Source organism: Semicossyphus pulcher, unplaced genomic scaffold, assembly GCF_022749685.1.
Source record: "Semicossyphus pulcher isolate SPU_LCO1_2020_fin unplaced genomic scaffold, fSemPul1.0.p SCAF_1, whole genome shotgun sequence".
NCBI lineage: Eukaryota > Metazoa > Chordata > Actinopteri > Labriformes > Labridae > Semicossyphus > Semicossyphus pulcher.
In genome coordinates this window covers 19,788,896-19,810,749 of record NW_027211603.1, presented here as the reverse complement: position 1 = coordinate 19,810,749, position 21,854 = coordinate 19,788,896, and the positions used below count along the sequence as shown (strand labels likewise).

General features: G+C 40.2%; 1 protein-coding gene across 5 annotated transcripts; it reads left to right on the top strand.

Annotated features, from left to right (window-relative positions):
- Positions 1 to 1,582: 1,582 nt before the first annotated feature.
- LOC138586749 (protein mono-ADP-ribosyltransferase PARP6) lies at positions 1,583 to 20,497 on the top strand. 5 transcript variants are annotated; one of them, XM_069657916.1, is made up of 23 exons: positions 1,583 to 1,855; positions 3,333 to 3,490; positions 3,951 to 4,028; positions 6,865 to 6,959; positions 7,207 to 7,267; positions 7,473 to 7,563; positions 7,737 to 7,803; positions 8,106 to 8,255; positions 9,619 to 9,769; positions 10,232 to 10,285; positions 10,648 to 10,743; positions 10,976 to 11,068; positions 11,285 to 11,410; positions 11,748 to 11,813; positions 12,075 to 12,142; positions 12,447 to 12,495; positions 12,650 to 12,762; positions 13,974 to 14,046; positions 15,704 to 15,773; positions 16,566 to 16,645; positions 16,815 to 16,878; positions 17,292 to 17,376; positions 18,166 to 20,497. In XM_069657916.1, exons 2-23 carry the CDS (start codon positions 3,488 to 3,490, stop codon positions 18,266 to 18,268), a joined length of 1,836 nt encoding a protein of 611 aa, XP_069514017.1. In that variant the 5' UTR covers positions 1,583 to 1,855; positions 3,333 to 3,487; the 3' UTR covers positions 18,269 to 20,497. The 5 variants fall into 5 exon arrangements, with proteins under 5 accessions (XP_069514017.1, XP_069514016.1, XP_069514015.1 ...); XM_069657915.1 differs by having other exon boundaries at positions 6,850 to 6,959; positions 10,154 to 10,285; positions 11,751 to 11,813; XM_069657914.1 differs by having other exon boundaries at positions 6,850 to 6,959; positions 10,154 to 10,285.
- Positions 20,498 to 21,854: the final 1,357 nt, after the last annotated feature.

The window sequence follows — 21,854 nt, the reverse complement described above, 5'->3', positions numbered from 1 at the left end:
CATGTTATAATTCAGTACCATTAAAGATTTAGGAGGGATACCCTGAATCACTGTGTTTCTATAATTCCTCTACTTTATGTCTGTAATCATGCATATTGTTTGTTTGTCAAGTGCAGACACTAGACAGCTATGTCACAATGTCCCCTTGGCTGATTAATACTGCTGCTGTGATAATCAGCTCTGCCAAGGAGTCCTTGACTAAGACAAAACTGCAACTATATCTCAAACATTGTGACATTTAATTAAAAAAAACTTTGCAAGAGATTAGACAAACCAATCCTGCAAAGATAATTGTTAAAGTATTATTTACTTTGCAGATACAGAGAATACAATAGCCTAATTTAAGGGTGCACTCTCCACTAAGTCCTTGTCTCCTCCCCCTTTGTCCCATTCTGCTCTTACCTGTTAGCAGCTGTTTTGGTGTTAGCACTGCTGCCTCCACTTCCCATGTTGCTGTCTCACTGGCTGCTGGCAGCCTCTGTCTGGATCCACTCCGTGCCACCCCATGAAGGTAATGGACACACCTGTCCAGGTGAGGGAGAGATCTGCGGCCTAGTAACCCTGTCTGCTGGCCAAGCCTCTGTCTGTCAGTCAGCATTATTGCCTGGGCCATGATGTACAGTAAGTCACTGAGACTATGCTTGGATAAATCTCAGAGGTGAGCATAAAGGAGTCCCAAATGCTTCTGCGTGTATTGTTACTGCATGAGTACAGCAACTGCAACCATGAATGACTAGATGTGAATAATAAGGGGAAACAATGTAGTGCATGAACACAACTCCATTTAGGCACACATAAAAGACAACACAATTGCATTTTGATGATCGTACAGATAATCATATAACAACATTAGATACAACGTTTTGTAAATAGAACAAATGGTCTTACAGTGCGTAATTAGCTATATTTATCTTGCACCATAAGCATCAGAGCCCTTTAAGTCTCCTTTCCGGACTACAAACACACATTAACCAGACAGTTGGCTGAGCACCTGTTCATTAATCCGTCTATTCTTAATGATCAGTTCTTAAATGGATACATTACCTTGAGATAATCAGGGTAAAGACTGATTAGCTCAGAGGCCATGACCATTGCCTTACTCATGTACACAATGACACACAGTATCATAGACACAGATGTTTTTTAAATGTTATATTGATTTTTGAAGATGTAACTGTCACTGATTTTTGTCATATAAATTAAATATTAGATTAATTGAACCCAAGTATAGCTGTGTCTACACAGCATGCAGGGCAGCTAAAGTGTGAAGGAAACATGTATATTTTTATATATTTATTTCATTATTCATTATGACTTTTTAAAAAATAAATTTAAAGACATTAAATAGCAAAAATAACCTGCCTCCAGAGCATTATTGTTATTGACACTGCAATCACACACTAAGACAACACACAAACACACAGGCAGACGCATATACAAGAGCAGAGCCATTTCTCCTCCATCTTTCCTCGTTATTTCTCAGCAGCAGTGCAGTCAGCTGCAGGTCACATGACTGGCTTGCCTGGCCTCACTGAGCATGCTCAGACCCCTCAGTGTTGTCAGGCAAAATATAAGACAGCAGTAGGAGCAGAGATCTGCAATAGATAAACACACAGACTAACACGCCAGCTGGATTGCTCGCAGACACACACACTAGGAGCACTGAGAGAGAGAGAGACGCGGCAGAATTTAGGGATCGTGGCTGTGATTTCTCAAAAATCTCATGCTTGTGGGCTTATTGTCATCCATCATTTCAGTGGAAAACCGCCACGGAGAGAGAGAGGGGCAGGTGTGCCCTTTAAGAGGGGGAGCAGCTGAGGCAAGGACAGCATCCGAGTCTCCATCCTCTGTGGAGGTAAGTCTGGATGGACGGGGTGAGGGTGCAGAGCATGGGGGGAGGGGAAAATCCGCTTGACTGCATTTGTGTTTGTGTTGAATATTATCAGAAGGAGGAATAGGGACGGTGATGGCGGTGGTGGATGTGGGGGGGTTAGGGTGGGGGGCTAGTTTGTCGGCGGCTCTATTGGTATGTGAGACGACAGCGGCTGTGGGTATGTTGGGGAGGGGGGGGGGGGGTTAAAGGATGTAAACGCTAGCAGGGTTGAGGACATGGCAGCAAGCACATAGAGAAAAAAAGAGGATCTGAGGTGGAGGACGTGATGATGACGAGGGAGCTGTGTTTAATCGGGTGCAGTTGACGTCTGGAAGGGTTTTTTTAGACAAGAAAGGAGCCGACCAATGTAACAAAAACGTCATCCATAATCAGAAAGACAAAAACACAGTATATCATGATTATTTTGTTTAGACATGTAGAAAATGGCCTAATCCATGTTAAAGATGAGCTCTTTCCTATGTTAGTGCAGCAAACAAAGACAAAATAAACAATTTTTGTTCAATTGGTGGTAAATTGTATTGACCTATATCTAGCATAGAAGCCTTCATGACTGATGGTTTTGTAAATGCAGTCCGTCCTGTAGTGCTAAGCTACGTTGTCATCAGGTCTTTGTTTGTCTCAGGATGCAGTCTTGATGAATATTAAAAAGAAAACGTTATTATTTTGGTTTGATACGAACTAGACTATTTAAATTTTAATTTGTAGTCTGATGCCGCAGTGTGAAATATGCCACCGTGCATCTGCAGCTTTAAGCTTCACTTAAAGGACACCGTGCTCATTGTTTACATGCCTGACACAAAATGTAATGTGTCGCTTTGAAATACAGTGAACTATTGCTGCCTCAGTAATATCAGTGATGTTGTTAACAGTTTGTTTTTTCTTAATTTGTCGTAATTTATCTGTAAATCAAAACATCACCACATTTATAGCTTTTCGCTTTAGGCAACTGTTATTTTGTGATGTTGAATTTGTGAGAAATGTCCATTATATTTCACGTGCTCTTCTTATGCAAAATTATTAGGCATTCCAAATCGGTTCTCTTTATTTACCAGGCAAATGAAAAACATCAGTCAAATGATGCAGTGACATCAGTGGATGTGTTGTTTTCACAGTGTGTCCATAAAGATGTGCCAACCTTTGGTTCTACGATATTTATAGAAGTTATTCCTGGAAAAAAAACAAATCAAAACAAAGAAATGGAAACATCCTGGGTACTGATCGTACAGCACATATCTCCCACACACTCTCTCCACAGTGATTAATGCCACTCTGAAAGGAGGCAGAGATGGCTGTTGCTAGGATACATGGCAAGGTGAAGTGCAGACCATTTAAAGAAAAGAGGAGGAGGGCACTATTTACAAAGCATGGCATCACTGGAGATGGCCTCTTTGTCTCATTTTTTCTTCCTTTACTCAATTTGAATTTCTGCTTCTTCAAGGTTTTGCTGTGCTAACGCGTGCGAGAAGGAGGGTTGGTCTGTCGAGGCTCTCTGGTTTTCTGTTCTCGTGCCTTCCACCTGGAAAAAGGCTGCGATGGTTGGCTGTATTCGACGGCCTAAACCTGTCTGAGTGAGCCCTATGAACAGCAGACCCAATGGTGAGAAAGCAAGAATGCTATTGGTGTAGTTCTTTCATATGACTTAGATGTCACATTTAGACAGTGGAAAATGTGTTTTAGCTTAATGTAGGAGTAGCAAGTATGTGAAAGGGGTAGGTTCATGCAACAGGACCTCTGGGCTTCAATCTTTGCTAGCAATGACAACAAACATGGTTATTTTTACCAAAAAAAGAAAGATATTTTTATCATTTCATCCCTTTAATTGTCACTTGAGTATTCTTTTGAAGACTGAATTCACAGAGTATCCTGTCTTTTGGAAACAAATCATTTATCTTCCTCTCTGTTTGAGATGCTATATATAGCAATGTTTTGAAGCCCACGAATGGGAGGCTAAATAGGGAGATGTGAGGAAGGATGTGCGATGAAAGGATGATAGAAAGAGGTTGCATTTTCTTTCCACTCTACTATAATGGCCTTTTCACAATGTGTGGGCCCACAGGACATCAAAGGCCAGTGTTGGACAGACGAGGAGTCGGATGGGGAAAACGAATCGGAACAGTTCCTGTATGGCATTCAGGTACAGCAGAAGCCATTACAGTAACCTTTAAATGTATATGTTTAATCTGGTGTATGTAGTGTTTTTACTGCCAATGCTAGTCAGTGTTGTTATGTAGTTTTTAATTTAAAAAAATTACCCCATAACATAATGGCACAAAGCAACCTTAAACAACTGTTTAAAATTAGCATTTGTTTAAAGAATAATATTATTTTAGTTCTTAAGAAACCTGAAAATGACTTCTGACAGGATGTGTTGAAAGACAAGATTTTTTTACTGCTGTATTACGAAGCTGAAAAAAAGAGGGCATCATTTTACAAGAAAACAGCCACCAGATTTGGTTAAGAGGATTTTTTCAATGAATCAATGAATCCGTTTTTATTTATAAAGCAGCAAATCACAACAAAAGATATATAATAAAATCATATACATAGAGCAGGACGAAACTACTTATTATTATTATGATATTATTTTCAGAGGCCGACAAATTCAACCATTAGCAACAAAAGGAAAAACTTGCTTTTAACAGACAATAGGTGTATGGCCATCTGTCTCGACCTGTTGTGTCAAGGGAGATGCACAAAGATTGTCAGACAGACAGTAAAAACAATAATAACAATAACAACTTTTATAATAATAGGCTAATAAGAAGTGGCATTTGTTATAAAAATAATGATAATAATAGAAATATGACATAGAACACCAGCAATAACTACCATAATAATCATAGAAATATCCATGATAAGAATATCTAGACACGAAAGAACAAGCCCTCTGGGGAAGATAGAAAGTTAGCAACATGCCTTTTTGACCTGATGCTGACCTTAGACAGTAAGTCAGCAGACTCCAAAATCATTTATAATCCTTCTTTTGGGGATTATGAATATTCAGCCCAAATGTCAAGGCAGTGTGGTGGATCATTTTTGAGATATTTTGCGTTGGTAGTGCAGGACAGATGGACCAGCTGAGTTGACATTTCCATCATTATCTCTCACTGCCAGCTGCTCAAACATTAAAATTCATATGAAGCAGAGTCTTTTGTTAAAATGTGAGGCATGTATCGATTTCCACAAGGTTCTGGGCTTAAACAGAAATATACATGTTTGCACACTGACAATGGCAAATATGACATTTACCACAAAGGCTACAAAAGTACAATGCAGGTACATGTAATTCTTTCTGTCATATCACAGTACTAAACTATCACTATCACCCTAAACAATCTTAAGTATCATTGCCAAGCAACACTGTCAAATTCATTTCCTCGGCTGCCATCATCTCAGCTCGTAAAGTTCCATATAGGACCTTAATCTATTAGTCATTCTTTTTTACTGTTATCTTCAAAGTCTTGTGATTGAAATGTAAATCCAGTCTGGGACTTAAAGCCCATTTCTATGCAGTCAGAGAACATGAAAGCAGCATAGAGAAGATAAGGATGAAAGTGTGGGATCTGTTATATGCACTCAGAGCTGAGGAGATGAGAGTCTGACTTCAAGTCTAGACACCAAGAACACGTATGACAAACTTGGCCCAGTGATTATCATTAACACTTATTATAGGAGGATACAAAATGGGTTATTTACTGCAGTTTGACACCTTGGCTAAACTCATCTCATTCAGAAATGATCAGTGCCTACCGTTTTACTAATGTTTTTCTGAAAAAGATATTTCTCTTATTTATAAAACTTGATTAAACAAATGTTCTGATTTTATTGCAAATATAAAACAAGCTTAATATTGGACCAGAGCTAAGAGAGGCTGAATACTTGTCCGAATTGCAATATGTCCCAATGCCATGAAAAGCTGGGGGTGTGGTTGAAAGGGAAAAAGTATCTCGGTTGACAAAAAGTGAAACTGATTTGAATAAAAATGTTTCCATAGTGAATCAGCAGTAACAGTATGTATTGCAATTGAGAGTATGTTAAGAGTTAGTTAGCAAGCTAGCTAAGAGGTCTAAACAGGCAGCCATAAGTAATCTATAAATTCCTTAAAAAGGAATGAAAGAGAAAATACATAAACAGTTGAAATATTAAGCTAAAAGAAATACATGTTTTAAATAAATGCTTAGATAGCTTATTGCAACAGATGAATGGTTGATATAGCAACAGCTAAATGTTTAACTAGATGGCTACATTAAATGAATAGATAATTGAAACACATCGTTTAAAGTAATGGATAGGTAGTTTAAAAAGCTAAATGTAATTTGTAAATGGTGGTAATAGTTAGCTTAAAGCTAACTCCAATAGCTAACTGGATAAAATAGCTAGCTTAAAGTAATAGATAACTGTTTGAAAACGTTAGCTTCTTTGACTGGTTAGTTATGAATGCTAAAAGAAATAAATGTTTTAAATAAATGCTTAAGTAGATAGCTTATTGCAACAGATGAATGGTTGATATAGCAAAAGAAATAAATGTTTTAAATAAATGCTTAAGTAGATAGCTTATTGCAACAGATGAATGGTTGATATAGCAACAGTTAAATGTTTAACTAGATGGCTACATTAAGTTAATAGATAATTGAAACACATAGTTTAAAGTAATGGACAGATAGTTTAAAAAGCTAAATGTAATTTGTAAATGGTGGTAATAGTTAGCTAAAAGCTAACTCCAATAGCTAACTGGTTAAAATAGCTAGCTTAAAGTAATAGATAACTGGTTGAAAACGTTAGCTTCTTTGACTGGTTAGTTATGAATGCTAACTTGACCAAAATGACCTAAACACTGGCAGTTTAAAGGTGTGAAAACATTATTGTAACAAATTCAACACTTGTATCATTAAGTTTGTCAAACAACAATCCGAGAACGACTTTTATAGCATTTTCTGTACTGTAATTGTGTCCAGTGTTGCTTGTTACAGGGGAGCTGTGCTGCTGACCTGTACCGCCACCCTCAACTGGATGCAGATATTGAGGCTGTAAAAGATATCTACACTGACAGTGCTGTCTCTGTTAGGTACAGCACACACACAATCACACACAAACAAAAAAACTTAGCGGTGATATGATTTAGTCTGCTGTACGTCTTCATGCTGCACGCTGCCCACAGGTATGATTTAAAGATATCATGTGCTATTTAAATAGGCTCGTTTGGCAAAATAGGAAAAACTGAGCTCCTCAAGGGGTAAATCACTTAAATGCAAGCGTTTAATGCGCACCATTTCTCATGATAAATTAATAGGATCTGTTGTGTCTCTGAACAGGGAGTATGGGACCATCGATGACGTGGACATCGATCTTCATATTAACATCGGTTTCTTAGACGTGAGTCAGCAGTCTTCTCTCCCTGCACACACCTCCTCCGTCTTTCCCCATTACTATTCTAAAGTTGACATTTTGCAAAGTAACACATCATTTATAATGCATCCTGTGCTCATAATTTATTTATGTCATGAGAAATGGCCCTAATTAGGATGCTAACTCTGTGTATTTGTGTGTATGTGTGTACGTGTATGTGTGTCTGACTCAGGAGGAGGTTGCGACAGCTTGGAAAGTTATCAGAACAGAGCCCATTATTCTGAGACTGCGCTTTTCTCTTTCTCAGTACCTCGATGGACCTGGTGAGTAAAGATGTCAGTGTTGGATGTTGGTTTTCTGGGAGGGACTTTAGGTATTTGTGCCACTCACTGAGCGTGGGAGGTGAGTACACTATGTGCTATACCAGAGGGAGAGTGAAAGAAAGAGCCTGTGTGTATCTGTCAACTGTGTAATAATGCGAGTCATGTTTACTCAGAGCCGTCAGTAGAGGTGTTCCAGCCCTCCAATAAAGAAGGCTTCAGTCTCGGCCTGCAGCTCAAAAAGTGAGTCATGTAATCTGTTGTTTTTACTGCCTGATCAGGTCTATAGGGAAATGGTGCATAGTATAAAAAGTAAAATTGTGTTGAAGTATACAGCATCAGGAAACCACCGATTATTATTTTATTTAATTAAAATTCACCAATAGTCATACATAATAGATGCAAAAGGAAAAACCTTAATAATAGTCTTATGTGTGACTAATCTGCTCATTCAAAATAAATAAAAAAAGCACAGCAAAACTTGGTGTTTTAAAGAAGCTCACTCACAATTCTTCTGCTTAACTTTCCTTTTTGTAACGCGGCAGGATCCTGAGCACGTTCACCTCACAGCAGTGGAAGCACCTCAGTAATGAGTTCCTCAAGGCCCAGCAGGAGAAGAGGCACAGCTGGTTCAAAGCCGGAGGAACCATCAAGAAGTTCCGTGCCGGGCTCAGCATCTTCTCCCCCATACCCAAGTAGGTCTCTCTTTCTCTCCCTGTTTACCCTTCAAGGCATCTATACAACAATATTCAGGTTTCATACACAGCATGCTACACATTTTACACTAGTAACAGACACTCCAATGCAGGGTGAGTGTTAACAGTGACCAATAATACAGACTAGTACAGAAGTAGGGATGCAATATATATAAGTCTAATGCAGATATTTTTATACAGATGTCTGAAGTTCCCAGTAGTAGAGTTCACCTGCTGTACTGGGATTGTGATGCTTGCTTCGTGTAACTCAACTGAAATTTCAATTGTCGCGAATATTTTTAGCAAAAAATAACAAAGCGTTGTTGATGTGGATGGACATTTAATTCTAAAGAATACATTATGTAGAAGTGTAGGGTTACAAAATGTACTGCACACCATTAAACTTCAGTGATTCAATCTGTACCTGGTCACAAAACATTCTTAAATATCTTTTAAATGGATATTCTCATATTTTGCATGGGTTTCACATTTCGGGGTGTTTATTGTTCACAGTGAAAAAAGTGAAAACTGAATTAAAATATATATACAATTTTTAAAACGAAACTAACTTTGCCAAAGTGATACAAAAACATGTTAGAATAATAGAATGTTGATTGCACGGCTAAGATATGTCCCCTTTAACATGTAATTCTGGAGATTTCTTTATCTGTAAATATCCTTTTTTACGGGCAATGCTTTCCACAGTCTGGTCTGTTTTACTTCTGACGTCTATATTGTGCCTCTATTTTATGCCTTTTCACTTTTTTAAACTAATACTCTTTGACCTTCTGAGGGATCGGGGTAAAATGTCCTGCTAGCTCTAAAGATAATGACAGAGATACTTATTCCAAGTGTGACAATGAAAGATGAACCATGGCAAAGAATACAAGCAAGGGAAAGAGAGCTCTGACATAGCATGTTGCAGATTGACTTGAATTCAAAATCTGACACGCTCACAGATTTCACACCAATTTCCACCTGGGGGAGAGGAGTCTTCTTGGCCTCTGTCGTACTTTGGGATGCTTTGACAGTTATCGGTGCTCAGGGATTGAATCCCGGCCTGCTCGAAAGGGGTCAGCGTCACTAACAACTGGACTGTCATCATATCTTCAAAACTTGACACAAGTCTCATGTCGGGAGTGTGTACAGATAATATTCTGAGAGGGAAATTGAAAAGCAGTGGCTCTTGTGTAACAACAGTTAGAGACTCGAGCGTCTGCCTGAACAGATTTCATTTAGCGAAGTTGTCCTTTTAAAGTCAAACTTGCCTGTTTGTAATTTTTACAAAAACATGGGAAAAAACAAAAACATTAACATCAGCATTTTGAACTGATGCATGTGAATCTTGTCTTTTTTCCTCCAGGTCTCCAAGTTTTCCTCTGATCCAAGACACAGTTTTAAAAGGGAAGCTTAGCGTCCCCGAGCTGAGAGTGACCCGCCTGATGAACCGCTCTATCTCATGTACCATGAAGAACCCTAAAGGGGAACTTTTCAGCTATCCACCCAACAGCCAGGTCAGTGACAGTCCGGACAAATCTGTACCCTTACTACTCTTTAAGATTAGGAGTTCATTGTCCTCCCTCTTATATGCCTTTAATGTGTCTTACTTGCATGCCATTTTGTGGTAATTGTCACTCACACTCTTTACAAACACGGATGTAGGAACTCATGATACTATGATAAGGATTTTATAATCACAACTCCATAAAACATTAATAATGAATGCTGTTTTTAAGGCACTTTTTTCTCATGCTGTTTTAATGCACTGTGATCCACTCTGACCCTCTCCTCAGTCACCTGCTACCTGCACTGTTCCCTCCTGAGCCTTTCCTTACCCCTTCCGTAACATGGCTGCTGCGCCCTTTCCCATAATGCTTTGTCTTCACTTGACTCATCAGACTGTGGCTGTCCCAGCGGCCAGGGCCCCAGCGCAGATTACCACGAGGCAGCTGATTGAATTGTTTTTCTCATCCCAGGCGGGCGGCCACTGCAAGAACATCCCTACCTTGGAATACGGCTTCTTAGTGCAGGTTAGACCTCAAGGATTTAAGAGTCTAACTATACAACCTGTACTTTAAGAGTCTTTTGTACAGTCTATAAACATGACGATCTGTCGAATCAGTTACTTTTCTCTTGGGATGTGCATAAGGATAACGTCTGTAAGCAGTTTCTGTATATGAGGATAAGAAACCCTGTGATCCAGCATATAAAAATATCATACAGTGTATAGCTGACCTTGTTTAGACTGCGACAAGAGGTGGGGCCCATTGTGCATTGTAGTATAAAATTGTAGTTTTGCGACAATTTTGCTGCCTAGGCTTTTTTCCTTTACATGGCAGCACATGAGGTGGGAGTGATAACTGGGCACACAACTGTGCTTTCCTACTAACAGATAATGAAGTACTCAGAGCAGAGGATCCCAACGCTCAACGAGTACTGCGTGGTGTGTGACGAACAGCACGTCTTTCAGAATGGATCCATGCTGAAGGTACCAGACACAAGAAAGAGAAACAGTATAGATTTATAAATCCTTATAAAAAGCATGTTCATTATGTTTTCTTTCTTTATGAATAATCTATTCCTGTTTATGAATTCTCCTCAATTGTAGTTGATAGAGATTTCCAGTATTTTCGTGCATGAGTGTGCTTGTTTTTGTGGACATATGCAGTACAGATTGAAATGAGTGCATTTCATTCCCTTGTTCTTCTGTGTTTATAAAGCCTGCTGTCTGCACGAGGGAGCTGTGCGTGTTCTCCTTTTACACTCTGGGTGTGATGTCTGGAGCTGCAGAGGAGGTGGCCACTGGAGCAGAGGTGACAACAACACAACAGATAGTATATGATTTGTATTTTGTTTCTGCAATGCCTATTTATTATCTTCCTGAAATTCCCAATTAATTTTAGATCAGAGAATAAAAGCTATGTATGTTATAAAAACAAAACACAAGTGTCAAAGGCTAAAGTTTGATGCTATAACACATGCATCAGATAAAGGCATATGATTTAAATGTAAAACCTCTCTCCTCTCAGGTGGTGGACCTACTTGTGGCTATGTGTCGAGCTGCTCTTGAGTCTCCTCGTAAGAGCATCATCTTTGAGCCCTACCCTTCAGTCGTTGACCCCAATGACCCCAAGACTCTGGCCTTCAACCCAAAGGTCAGCATCCTCACTGCTTCAATTTTGATAACTACCTAAAACAATACACACATTTTATTCCATGATGACATTAATATTAGTGAAAAATAAATCTCACTCTGTTAAAACCTCTGCGGCTGTCAGGACAAAACTTGAAAACATTTTTGTAGCTTGTCACGAACTAAAATGCATGACATATAGTATAAGATACATTTTCTTTAACAACATGTATTGGAGGAATTTCTAAATAGTTACAATATTTTGCAAACTGGTATCTGTACAAGTGATTTTAGATGCCTGTATGTTGTTCCCTCTCTCATTGCATACAATGGATGTTTGGCTCAACCGATGAACACAGAAGAAGAATTATGAAAGACTGCAGAAAGCATTGGACAGCGTCATGTCCATTCGGGAAATGACCCAGGTACAAGAAGGAGATGGGTGGGGAAGAAGGGGAGGGCAGCAGTGGATCAAAGCCACAGTTGAAATCATGTATTACTTAAACAGTCCTTTACCCAGCTCTGTGTGTAGCGGACTGTGGTGTTTTAGCTGTTGCTCCTGCTATTCTTTTTATAATGTTTTAAAGACATCATATGAATGTATCTAGACACTTCCTCATTTGGCTTTGGATAAAAATATGTGGAGCAGATTGAAATCAACACATTGTTACCTGTTTGTTTTCCAGGGCTCATATCTAGAGATCAAGAAACAGATGGACAAACTTGACCCTTTGGCCCACCCCCTGCTGCAGTGGTGAGTAGAGAGGATCTGTTCCAAACACGAGTGTACTCTGCTTTGCATGAAAACAAGGTTTAATGTCAATTCAGAAAAACATACAGCAATAATAATCAGTAAGATCATTACAAACTTAACATACCAGGTGAATGATCATTAATCAGTCACCTGATATGTTAGCAACACCCATGCTTTTGCTACTTAAGTCAAAATGTGTGCTTTAAAAAGGCCATTTGTAGCTCAAGCAAAGTGCACAGTGGAGGCTACTTTGCTAATTGTTGATTATTTAATTTCTTTTTTGGTCCTTTCTGTCTTTTAACAGGATTATTTCCAGTAACAGATCTCATATCGTCAAGCTGCCTCTGAGTAGGGTAGGAAACCAGAACAACGTTCTCTGAAGTCTCCTATGTCAAATTAGTTTTATTTAATACTACATCATGTAATTTGACAGTTTGTGCTCATTCTCGCCGTATGTTTGTCTCCCTCTCTTGTTCTCATTTGTCCCTTATGACCTCATTGTGATAGCAACTGAAATTCATGCACACCTCCCACCAGTTCCTGCTGCTCAGCAGCCCCCCTGCCAAGGAGGCTCGTTTTCGCACTGCCAAGAAGCTATATGGCAGCACCTTCGCCTTCCAGTGAGTCCACCTTGTTCCTCTCATTAGCTGACACTGCATTTATACAATGGACACTCTATTTTCATTAAATTACTACTTTAAAGCTTATAAATCTCATGAGTCAAAATAATTTAGGCTATGTATAAAATATCAGAAAATAATTTGCGAGCTTAATTATTAAGCTTGTGGCTGTTATAATGTGAGAAATCACTTGCTGTAAATAATTGATCTCAAATCATGCATAGTCACTGGAATGCATGCATAATTTAGCAGTACAGCAGTACACTCTGTCAAACATGCACGCGTCTCAGGGTAACACCTGGTCATTATGTTGCGGACGGGGGAGCCACTCTAGCAGATTTTTATGGGACCATAACAAATAACAGCACAGGGCAGTGGCTGCTCTCTTGGACACTGAAAGCACCTTGCTAAGCCAGCACTTGGAGCCAGCACTATCTGTGAGATAGAGATTTGAACTGTAGCAGATGGGGCTTTGCTGAATATTTTAGATACACACGGCCCATCTGGGAACTTGCAGGGTACAACTAATTCACCAACAGTGCTTACAGTCTCTTTGCTGGTTATTACTACAAATTTAATAATTCTTACAAGGGAACGCCAAACTTCCATGTCAGCTCGGCTGCCGTCATTTTACTCTGATATTAATAGAAACATACAAAATATAACGACATGCTATGAGTCACTTTAATCTGAATCTGCACGATGTTGGAACAGCTGATAAGTGGAATTCAAAATTGTCCCTTGCTTATTTATTAGGATGTGGGAACAAACACGTCTTACTGATTCAAAAGTAGTTAAAAATAACAACACTCATGACACTGCTGTGACCGCTGTGTTGTATTTTAAGACAGTCCAGATACCCACGCAGGGAGATGTATTCAAACCCGTCCTGTACTGAGAGACAGCTGTGATGGGTCGTCAGCTTTATCTTTCAATACTTTTTCATTATGAGAGGATTGAAATTAACGTAAAGGACTATAATGATGTAGCAGAAACATATTCAAAGACAGTAAATAATATAAAAGTAGATTAATAAGCGTAAATGTCCATGTTTGTCCCATGTATGTGCATCAGACTTTACAGACACTTTGGTGTTAAACAGCACGGATCTGGCCACAGTGGCAGCACGCTGAGATCCACACCATTTATATTCACACAGCACTTTGTTTTATCTCTTCTTTCTCGTCTCTCCCTCTCTACACTTGCTCTAGTGGTTCCCATATAGAGAACTGGCACTCTGTTCTGAGAAATGGACTAGTCAATGCCTCTTATACCAAACTGCAGGTATGTAACCCTGGCAGTTAGATGGAATTTACGATGCATCTCCTCTCGGACAGTGAACCTGCTCTCGGACAGAGCAGGCTCGCTGTCCGGCTGATTCATTTTTGCAGTTAATGGATGCCAGCTTCCCTTTTCGTCAGCTTTGCAACATTGGCATTTTAGCGAGCGGGGCACACTTGGAGGTTTTCCTGGCCCATGTTGGCACATTTTTGCCTCCTCAGCCGGCAGCAGCAGACAGCACGTCCCTTCCTGTTGTGGGACAAAGGGAGGGGGCCGTGGTGTCAGCTGTGATGCCGGGAAGCCGCCGGTGTGCCCTGTTGGGGTAAACCACTTAGAGCACGGAGTAGGTTAGGTCTGAAGCTGAAGGAGGCGAAGGACAAACTCCACATTAGTGAGTATAGACTTCCTGTGGTTGCATAAGGAGGGCTTTCAGGTAAGATAACAGCCTCGAGAGTTCATTTAAGTTCATGAGAACCATGAGGATAATTTTTAAGGCAGAAAACAAAACCATTCTTTATCACACATATATTCCTGTTTCACTCATGTCTGCATCTTTGTATCATTCTGCCAAGGTTGCCGTCTCACTCGGCGACCCAGGTCTGTAAAACATAGATAAATAATAAGAAAAAAAGGCCGCAGAATTGTCTCATTTGCACAATACGGTCGATAATGACTGCTCGGAGATACACCGGCACGTCCTGAAAAGAGATGAAACACAATTAAATCAGGAATATCAAGGATCTTTTAAACTTTCACGTCGGCCCTGATTGCTCTATCATGCTGATGTATTTCATTTATGCCGTCTTTGTTCTCCAACTTTTTGAACCTCGCCATCTTTGATCTTGCCTCACTGCTCGTCTGCCTCCTCTTTCTCCTCTCCTCTTCACCTTGAGCATTGACACACCCCCCCTCCTCTGTCATTGTGTTTCATAGTTGGAGGAGAATGGAGTCTGCCTCCAGCTCCAGAACAAAACCTCGTGTTTATTGTTCCTTTTGTTTTCATCTAAATGTGCCACATCCTGACCTCATCTGCCTCACTTTTTTATTTCCAATCTATCAAGTCGTTCTTTGTTCTTCCACTCGTTTCTCCCTGGCTTCACAGTGGCCTGTGATCACTTGTTCATGTCGCACCTGAGGTCCTTTCTTTTCCTTAATTCTGGATGTTCCTGTGTGGAGGCTCATCATCATTCTCAGTCATCCTCATGCTTAGTCATCTTTACTTTGAAGCCAGTCCTTGAATAGCTGAAAATTGTATGCACAAATTTCATTCACAAATTACAAGCATTGCATGATCTTCACTGGGCTACATCATGTTATAAGACGAAATTATATTAGCAGGTAAAAGGTATGTCTGTGTGACGAATAGGGGGCTGTTACAGATTAATGGAATTACAAAACTACCTTTTCTCTCTTTGGCTCTTTGCTATCTACCGTCTTTGGATTTGCATGTGTGTGTGTGTGTGTATTTAATATGCCTGGTCGGTGGGGTTTGTCAGGTACACTGTCACAAAAACACATAGGGAACAGACTTACGTTTTGTTATTCAACTACAGTAGGACATGTATGAATTGTAAGCGCGCGTGTGAATACATCTGTATGTGTGAGGTTGTCCTGTGCAGCCGCTCAGTGACCCTTCCTTCCTGCTCTTTTCAAACCCAAGCTGCATGGGGCAGCGTACGGAAAGGGCATCTATCTGAGCCCCATCTCCAGCATATCTTTCGGATACTCAGGTAGGAACGACTCTTTCCTTGCCCTCTACGGCCCCCCCTCTACGTTTTATTAAGCTCCGTGTTTGTGACATGGCCTGATGATCATCCTTGAACACTTCATTTTCATACGTGGGAGTTTTCATGCCGTGCTGTTGCGCTGCTCTGTGTTGTGTTTTTGGTGCAGGGCCTCAGGCCTTCTCTCAGCTTGTGTGACATACATCACCATACATTACTGTGGCTGTGTAAAGTGGGGCTGTCAGTGGATCTGTGTGTGTTACTTTTGGCTTTTTCTATTATTTTATTTTTGTTTGTTGTGGATTTTGAGCCACTTATACTAAAAATTCAGTCACTACCTTACATTCCTTGTGTATTTCCACTGAAACACGATGTTGGTTTTGAGGTCCTACTATGGCCGTCCTGATTGGACTGGAGGTCAGCAGGTTGCTAAAGTAGCCCAACTGTTGGCACTATTCACAAGCCCTTTAGGAAAGGTTTCCCAGTTTCATGGATGGGTATGGATTTATGTTAATGTGAAAAAAACCAACAGTTTCTGCCATAGATTTCCATTTATGATATTAAAATTCCTTGCTGCGTCACCATTTTGCGTGAGTAATGGATGCTACACTTAATGTAAAACTACTCAGCAGCATTTTGGAACAATAACCTTCACCTGAAGGTTGGCACTGTGGGTAATAATTTCTCTGTAGAAGCAGTTCAGGACCACTAGAGGAAGGTTTTTCACAGCTTGAGTGACTGAAAGGAAGGTCGTTCTGACTCTGGGGTTCTTTGCTCTCTGTGTGCTGCGTCTTGCAGGAATGGGGAAAGGACAGCACCGTATGCCCACCAAAGATGAGCTGGTGCAGCGCTACAACCGCATGAACACCATACCGCAGGTGAGGGAACGGACGTATTACAGACGGGAAGGATTTGAGGTCTCTGAAGATGTCTTTTATGAGTTCTCACTATGAGTATAACCTTGCTGTGACTGTTACACTCTGTGTTTGTAATTCTCAGTCCTCTCGAAACCAGAGACACCTTGAGTTGACCGCTTCTTCTTTTCAGAGTCGTCCGATACAATCGAGATTTCTTCAGAGTCGAAATCTGAACTGCATCGCTCTGTGTGAAGGTAATCACAAACACAGAGGGTGTAATGCATGTTAAAGCTGAGACAGTAATTGATATGTGGCATTTTATGCTGTGTATACCTGAGTCTCCGGGTAAGCTGGCGTATACACTCATAAAACATGTATTATAGTGAAGGTTGAGTACATCACAAGTACAGTAGGAGTTATAAAATGGCTTTATTAAACATTCCTGCATGTGTATTTTTCTCTTAACAAATAAACATTACATTGAATTGATGACAATTTTCAGTCTACTTAAAGTTTGAAAATCAGTTGATAAACAGAAACAAAACAGGCAGAGGATGGCCTTACATTATCTTGTTTAATACCAAAAACAACAAGAGAACAATAGAAGAAGAAGAGTGCATAATAATAACAGTTAATAATTTAAAATGCGTCTCCATCTCTTGAACAGTGATCACATCTAAGGATCTGCAGAAACACGGCAACATTTGGGTGTGTCCAGTGTCCGACCACGTCTGTACTCGCTTCTTCTTTGTGTGAGTATTCATTTTTTAAATCCTTGATGATTCCCAGATCAACATACAGTTAGAGTGATTACTAGTAAGTCTGAAAATCATTATCACGATTTAAAATGCACAGTTAAATGCTCAAATAAACGACAGTATAAGCTGCAGTTGTCCTACATCCCTCATCATTTGGAATCAGCAGTGAGTAAACAGTGCTGGTGGTTAAGTGGTGCTACCACTCCACTAGATAGGGTTCTTCTCAGCTTACAGCCTTTCAATATCATGTTTTAAACTGTGTTTTGGAGCTCAGCAGATAAAACATGGCATCCACACTGGCTGCTGATGTTAGAGCTTTTAGTCCACGCTTTGGACTCACAATTCACCAGATGGCAAAGTCTATTATCATGTCCACTGCTGCTTTCTGGGTTGGAAATTAGATTTGAGATGGCCTGCAATCAAATTTAAATTACAGCTAAATATAATTCAATTCAGAACTTGCGCTGAGTGTATGGTCGTATTTTTTTTCAGCTTGAAGAAATGGTTAATATTGTTAGAGTAATAACTGGGAGATTTAAACAAAGCCTGCTCTGCAATCGCAGTAATTCACTTACTTCCCAGATAAGAACAACTCACAGAGGCTTATTTGTAATGGAAAGCTTATTTCTTTATCTTAAGTATAATGCCTTCTTGATTACATACATGTAAACTGGAACTCTTAATAATGAGACTTTAAACTGGGCTTTTATATCATAAAGTAGTAGCAGCACAAGAGGGGGATTAAAGAAAAACACATGTCAACTAATCTATCCGTTTGTGCAGGTATGAGGATGGCCAAGTAGGAGATGCCAACATCAACACCCAGGAGCCGAAGGTGCAGAAGGAGATCATGCGTGTGATTGGGACCCAGATCTACTCCAGCTAATGGAGGTTCTCCTTGAGTCTCTCTGGCGGAGGCACACAGGCAGGCAGACGGTGAATGTTTGGGCGAGCCGACCTCAGGCCTGTTACTGACGGCTGAGGGAGCTCTCGAGCACATTATTTCTATTGTCGTTTTGTTCTGGTCCGCTCATTTCCCCCTCCCTCTCCTTTGTTCCTCTTCTCCGAGTGCTTACATGTTTATTTAACCTTCAGAAAGGTGTAAAAGTCAGTCTGCTATTCTCAGTTCACGTCCTTTTGCAACAGAACCATCTCCCTCTGATGAAGACAGAACGAAGCTGTCCAAACTAACACTTAAAAAAACCTGGGTCAACTTGACTTGCTCCCTTTTTTTCTGCACCCTTACTGATCCTTTGAATATCTACTAAAAAAAATGTAAAATGATGATTTGATCCCTTTGTGGCAACAAGTGATGGACTTACATGCACATTGAAGTTTGTTCTTTTCTTGTCTTTGTGAAGGCATCATCTCCCTTTATTCATTTGATGTTTTATGACATATTAAGGTCTGTGACATGTTGATGGATGATCTTTTTCCCCCTTGTTCCCTGAATGAAGTTCCCAGTATCCTATAAGCGAGGTGTGGCTTGAACTCTAGTTACATTCACTGTCGGCACTTTGTTTTTGATAACATTATGAAATGTAGAAATCCAGCTATTAACTGTGTTCTGATTTTTCATGACAAAATGAAGACATTGATGCATTTTCAAAAGGTCATAGCAACTAGACGTTCAAAAGAACAGAAACACTTTATTTGACTAAAAAGTGCAACATGAAAGACTGAACAAAAGTTTCCTCACAGCTTCATTTAAAGGGCTGCTATTACTGCCGATCCCGCTGAGAGTCAGAACCCACGTCTGAATCTGTGTGCACTTTCAGATGCTTTATGTTCACTGTAATGTTTCTGTTCCTCCAGCCTCCACTTAGTTATTTTTCAATACTTCACACATCTGAGTGTTTGAAAGGCTGAAACCTGGTACTAAGGTATTTAAAAAAAAAAGAGAAAAAAGTACTATTTTGTCATATTCATCAACTACTGTGCTCATTAGGTTTTTGATTCTGTGTCTCTGTTGAAGACCGATGAGAGCTGACGTTCTTCAATGCTGTGAATGAAACAGTGTGTTGAGGCCCAGTTACAGTGGGTCTGATGTCTCCTTGCTCCCTGGTTGTTGACATACGATGAGTGGAAGGTAAAAACAAAGAGTACCTGTGAGGTGTGCCACTTAAAACCAGCAACATAGATACAGTATATTGTTTTAATTACACGTATAAAACCATCATCTTATTGTCCCTGGAGAAAAAAAAAGTGGATTGGATTGAACCTGGTGGCATATCTGTTCAATGTCCAAACAAATGTCCACAATAGGTTGCTCGCCATCTTTTTATTCAAATGTTCTTCACTTTTTCTTTAAGTGGACAAAATCTCTCTTTGAATTGAATCTCTTTCAGTGTGCACTACACTTCTCATTGGATTCACAATCTCCTGCAAAATCTCCTGTACAGAAAATCATGGACACTTAACCAAACTATCTACTGACAGCATCCAGTCGAGGTGAGCTCACATCCTCCCCGCCCCTGCATAGTGGACACTGGATGATGTGCACTAATGTGCAACTCTTTGGTTTCACCTTGGAGAATGGCAACCTTGTATAGCTAATCAAGTTTATCAGTTAGTCATGTACTGTATGTATGTATGTACGTGTGGGTTTGTATTTTCTTGACATTATAATAGACATTGCACTTACTCAAAGTTTGCCTAAGCTGGAGAAACGGACTGTCCTCGGGCCTGCAGTAGACGGGCACTAGTGGAAGAAGAGTATTTATGGAGATAGCAAGACTATAATATCCAACATCATAACCATGTGTGTACTGAGACGGGCTCTCAGTGTCTCCTGGAACTTTAACGACTGAACGGACTTTGAGGCACTGAAAAAGAGCAAACTGTAAATACGCACATTGGAGACCCGATTGAAATGTATTACCCCTGAAAGAAGTGGACATGTACAGCTTACTCATTGTGTTGCGGGACTGTGCTAAAAGCTGATGCCTGTTTTTGCCAAGAGGATTGAGCTGCGAGTCTCTCTGAGAATCGGTTCTCTGGCTGTCTGTGAGTTTTCAAAGATGATGTCGACGACAATGATGGTGATTATGATGATTATGATGAAAGGCGAAGATGCAGAAAAAAAAAGAATAAAGCCTGATTTTGCACAGTTTTACATACACTCTCCTTTTCTTTGATGTCTCGGTGGGAAACAATTTGACCATTAAGTGCAGAATTGTCTTTTGTTGCTGAGGCTTTGTGCAGGCAGTTTGGGCAGAAGGGGGCACCATTACTCCACAGACAGATACACAGACCACCTCGGTCCTCTATTCAAAGTCTAGCTTGTGTTTTTCACAACTCCTCCGTATATAATTACTCAGAAAACTTTGATGAAGTATTGTTTGCATAATCACATTTAGAGGAACTTTTCCTTTCAATCAAATCTGCTCTTAAGTTCACGTGGTGGCGTAAATCAATTATCTGCAATCATACTTCTTTTCATAAAGCCATTATTTCCTGCCTTGAAATGTACTTTACAGAAATATAATTTATCTTATTTGTTGTCACAGACAGCATACAAATATGAGACTACGTCAATGTCGGCCATGGATAAAGAAATCTTAGGAAAACAGGATGAAAAATCACCTCTGTGGCAATAACCTAAGAAGTCCAATAGTTCTTTACTTGTACGGTACCAAAATGAGAAATATATATGCATTGGATTGGCAAAACATGCCCATACATCACATCATCTAAAAGGGAATAAAAATAAGTGAATGAAACAGGACAACACAGTCCTTAAGCCTTAGAACTGATTTTCCCTTTCAAAGCTATTGATTCAGTTCTGCAGGAAGTGGTGCAGGACAGACCGATATATTTCAGTACCTACAGGCTAGCTAAAAGTACATCCAAATGTTTTCACTCTATTGCATCACAAATGAATTCAAGTTTACATTGATTTCCACTCCTTGGTTGAATATGACGAGGTACGCTTTCACCCCGAAAGAGAGCAGATCTCTAATAGTTGTTCTCCCTTTCCTCTCTTTGACCACAGAAAGCTCTCCTCTTTCAGACACATCTCATCGCTACTCTGCTGCAAAAGTCCAATCTGATAGCTGTTTTGGCACAGGAGGCGCTGCATGTGTACGACAAGTGCTGGGTGTGTAGAGAGTGGGCATAATCACGGGGAAGCTGAAGCACTCATGGACCCTTGAAAGGCACTTTATGTGTGTATTTGTGGCTACGGTAATTGGGCCCCTCCCTTCGTGAGCTGACCCTATTTGACGGGGCCTGTGCCTGGGCCCTTGTACTGATATCTGTACATGTGTGTGTGAGTAGCAGATGATGTGTATGGTTCACGTGTTACTATGATCTCTGAAACCCGGCCCTCATGTTGGACACGGTCCCCTGGTTTGGCTTTGTCCCCCATTACCAAAGCCAGCTGGCTGGTGGCAGAGGACTGCTAAGATCCAGCCTGTAGTTCCAACATCCACCACTGAGGGGAGCTCTGGTGTCACTCTATTTTGCCACGT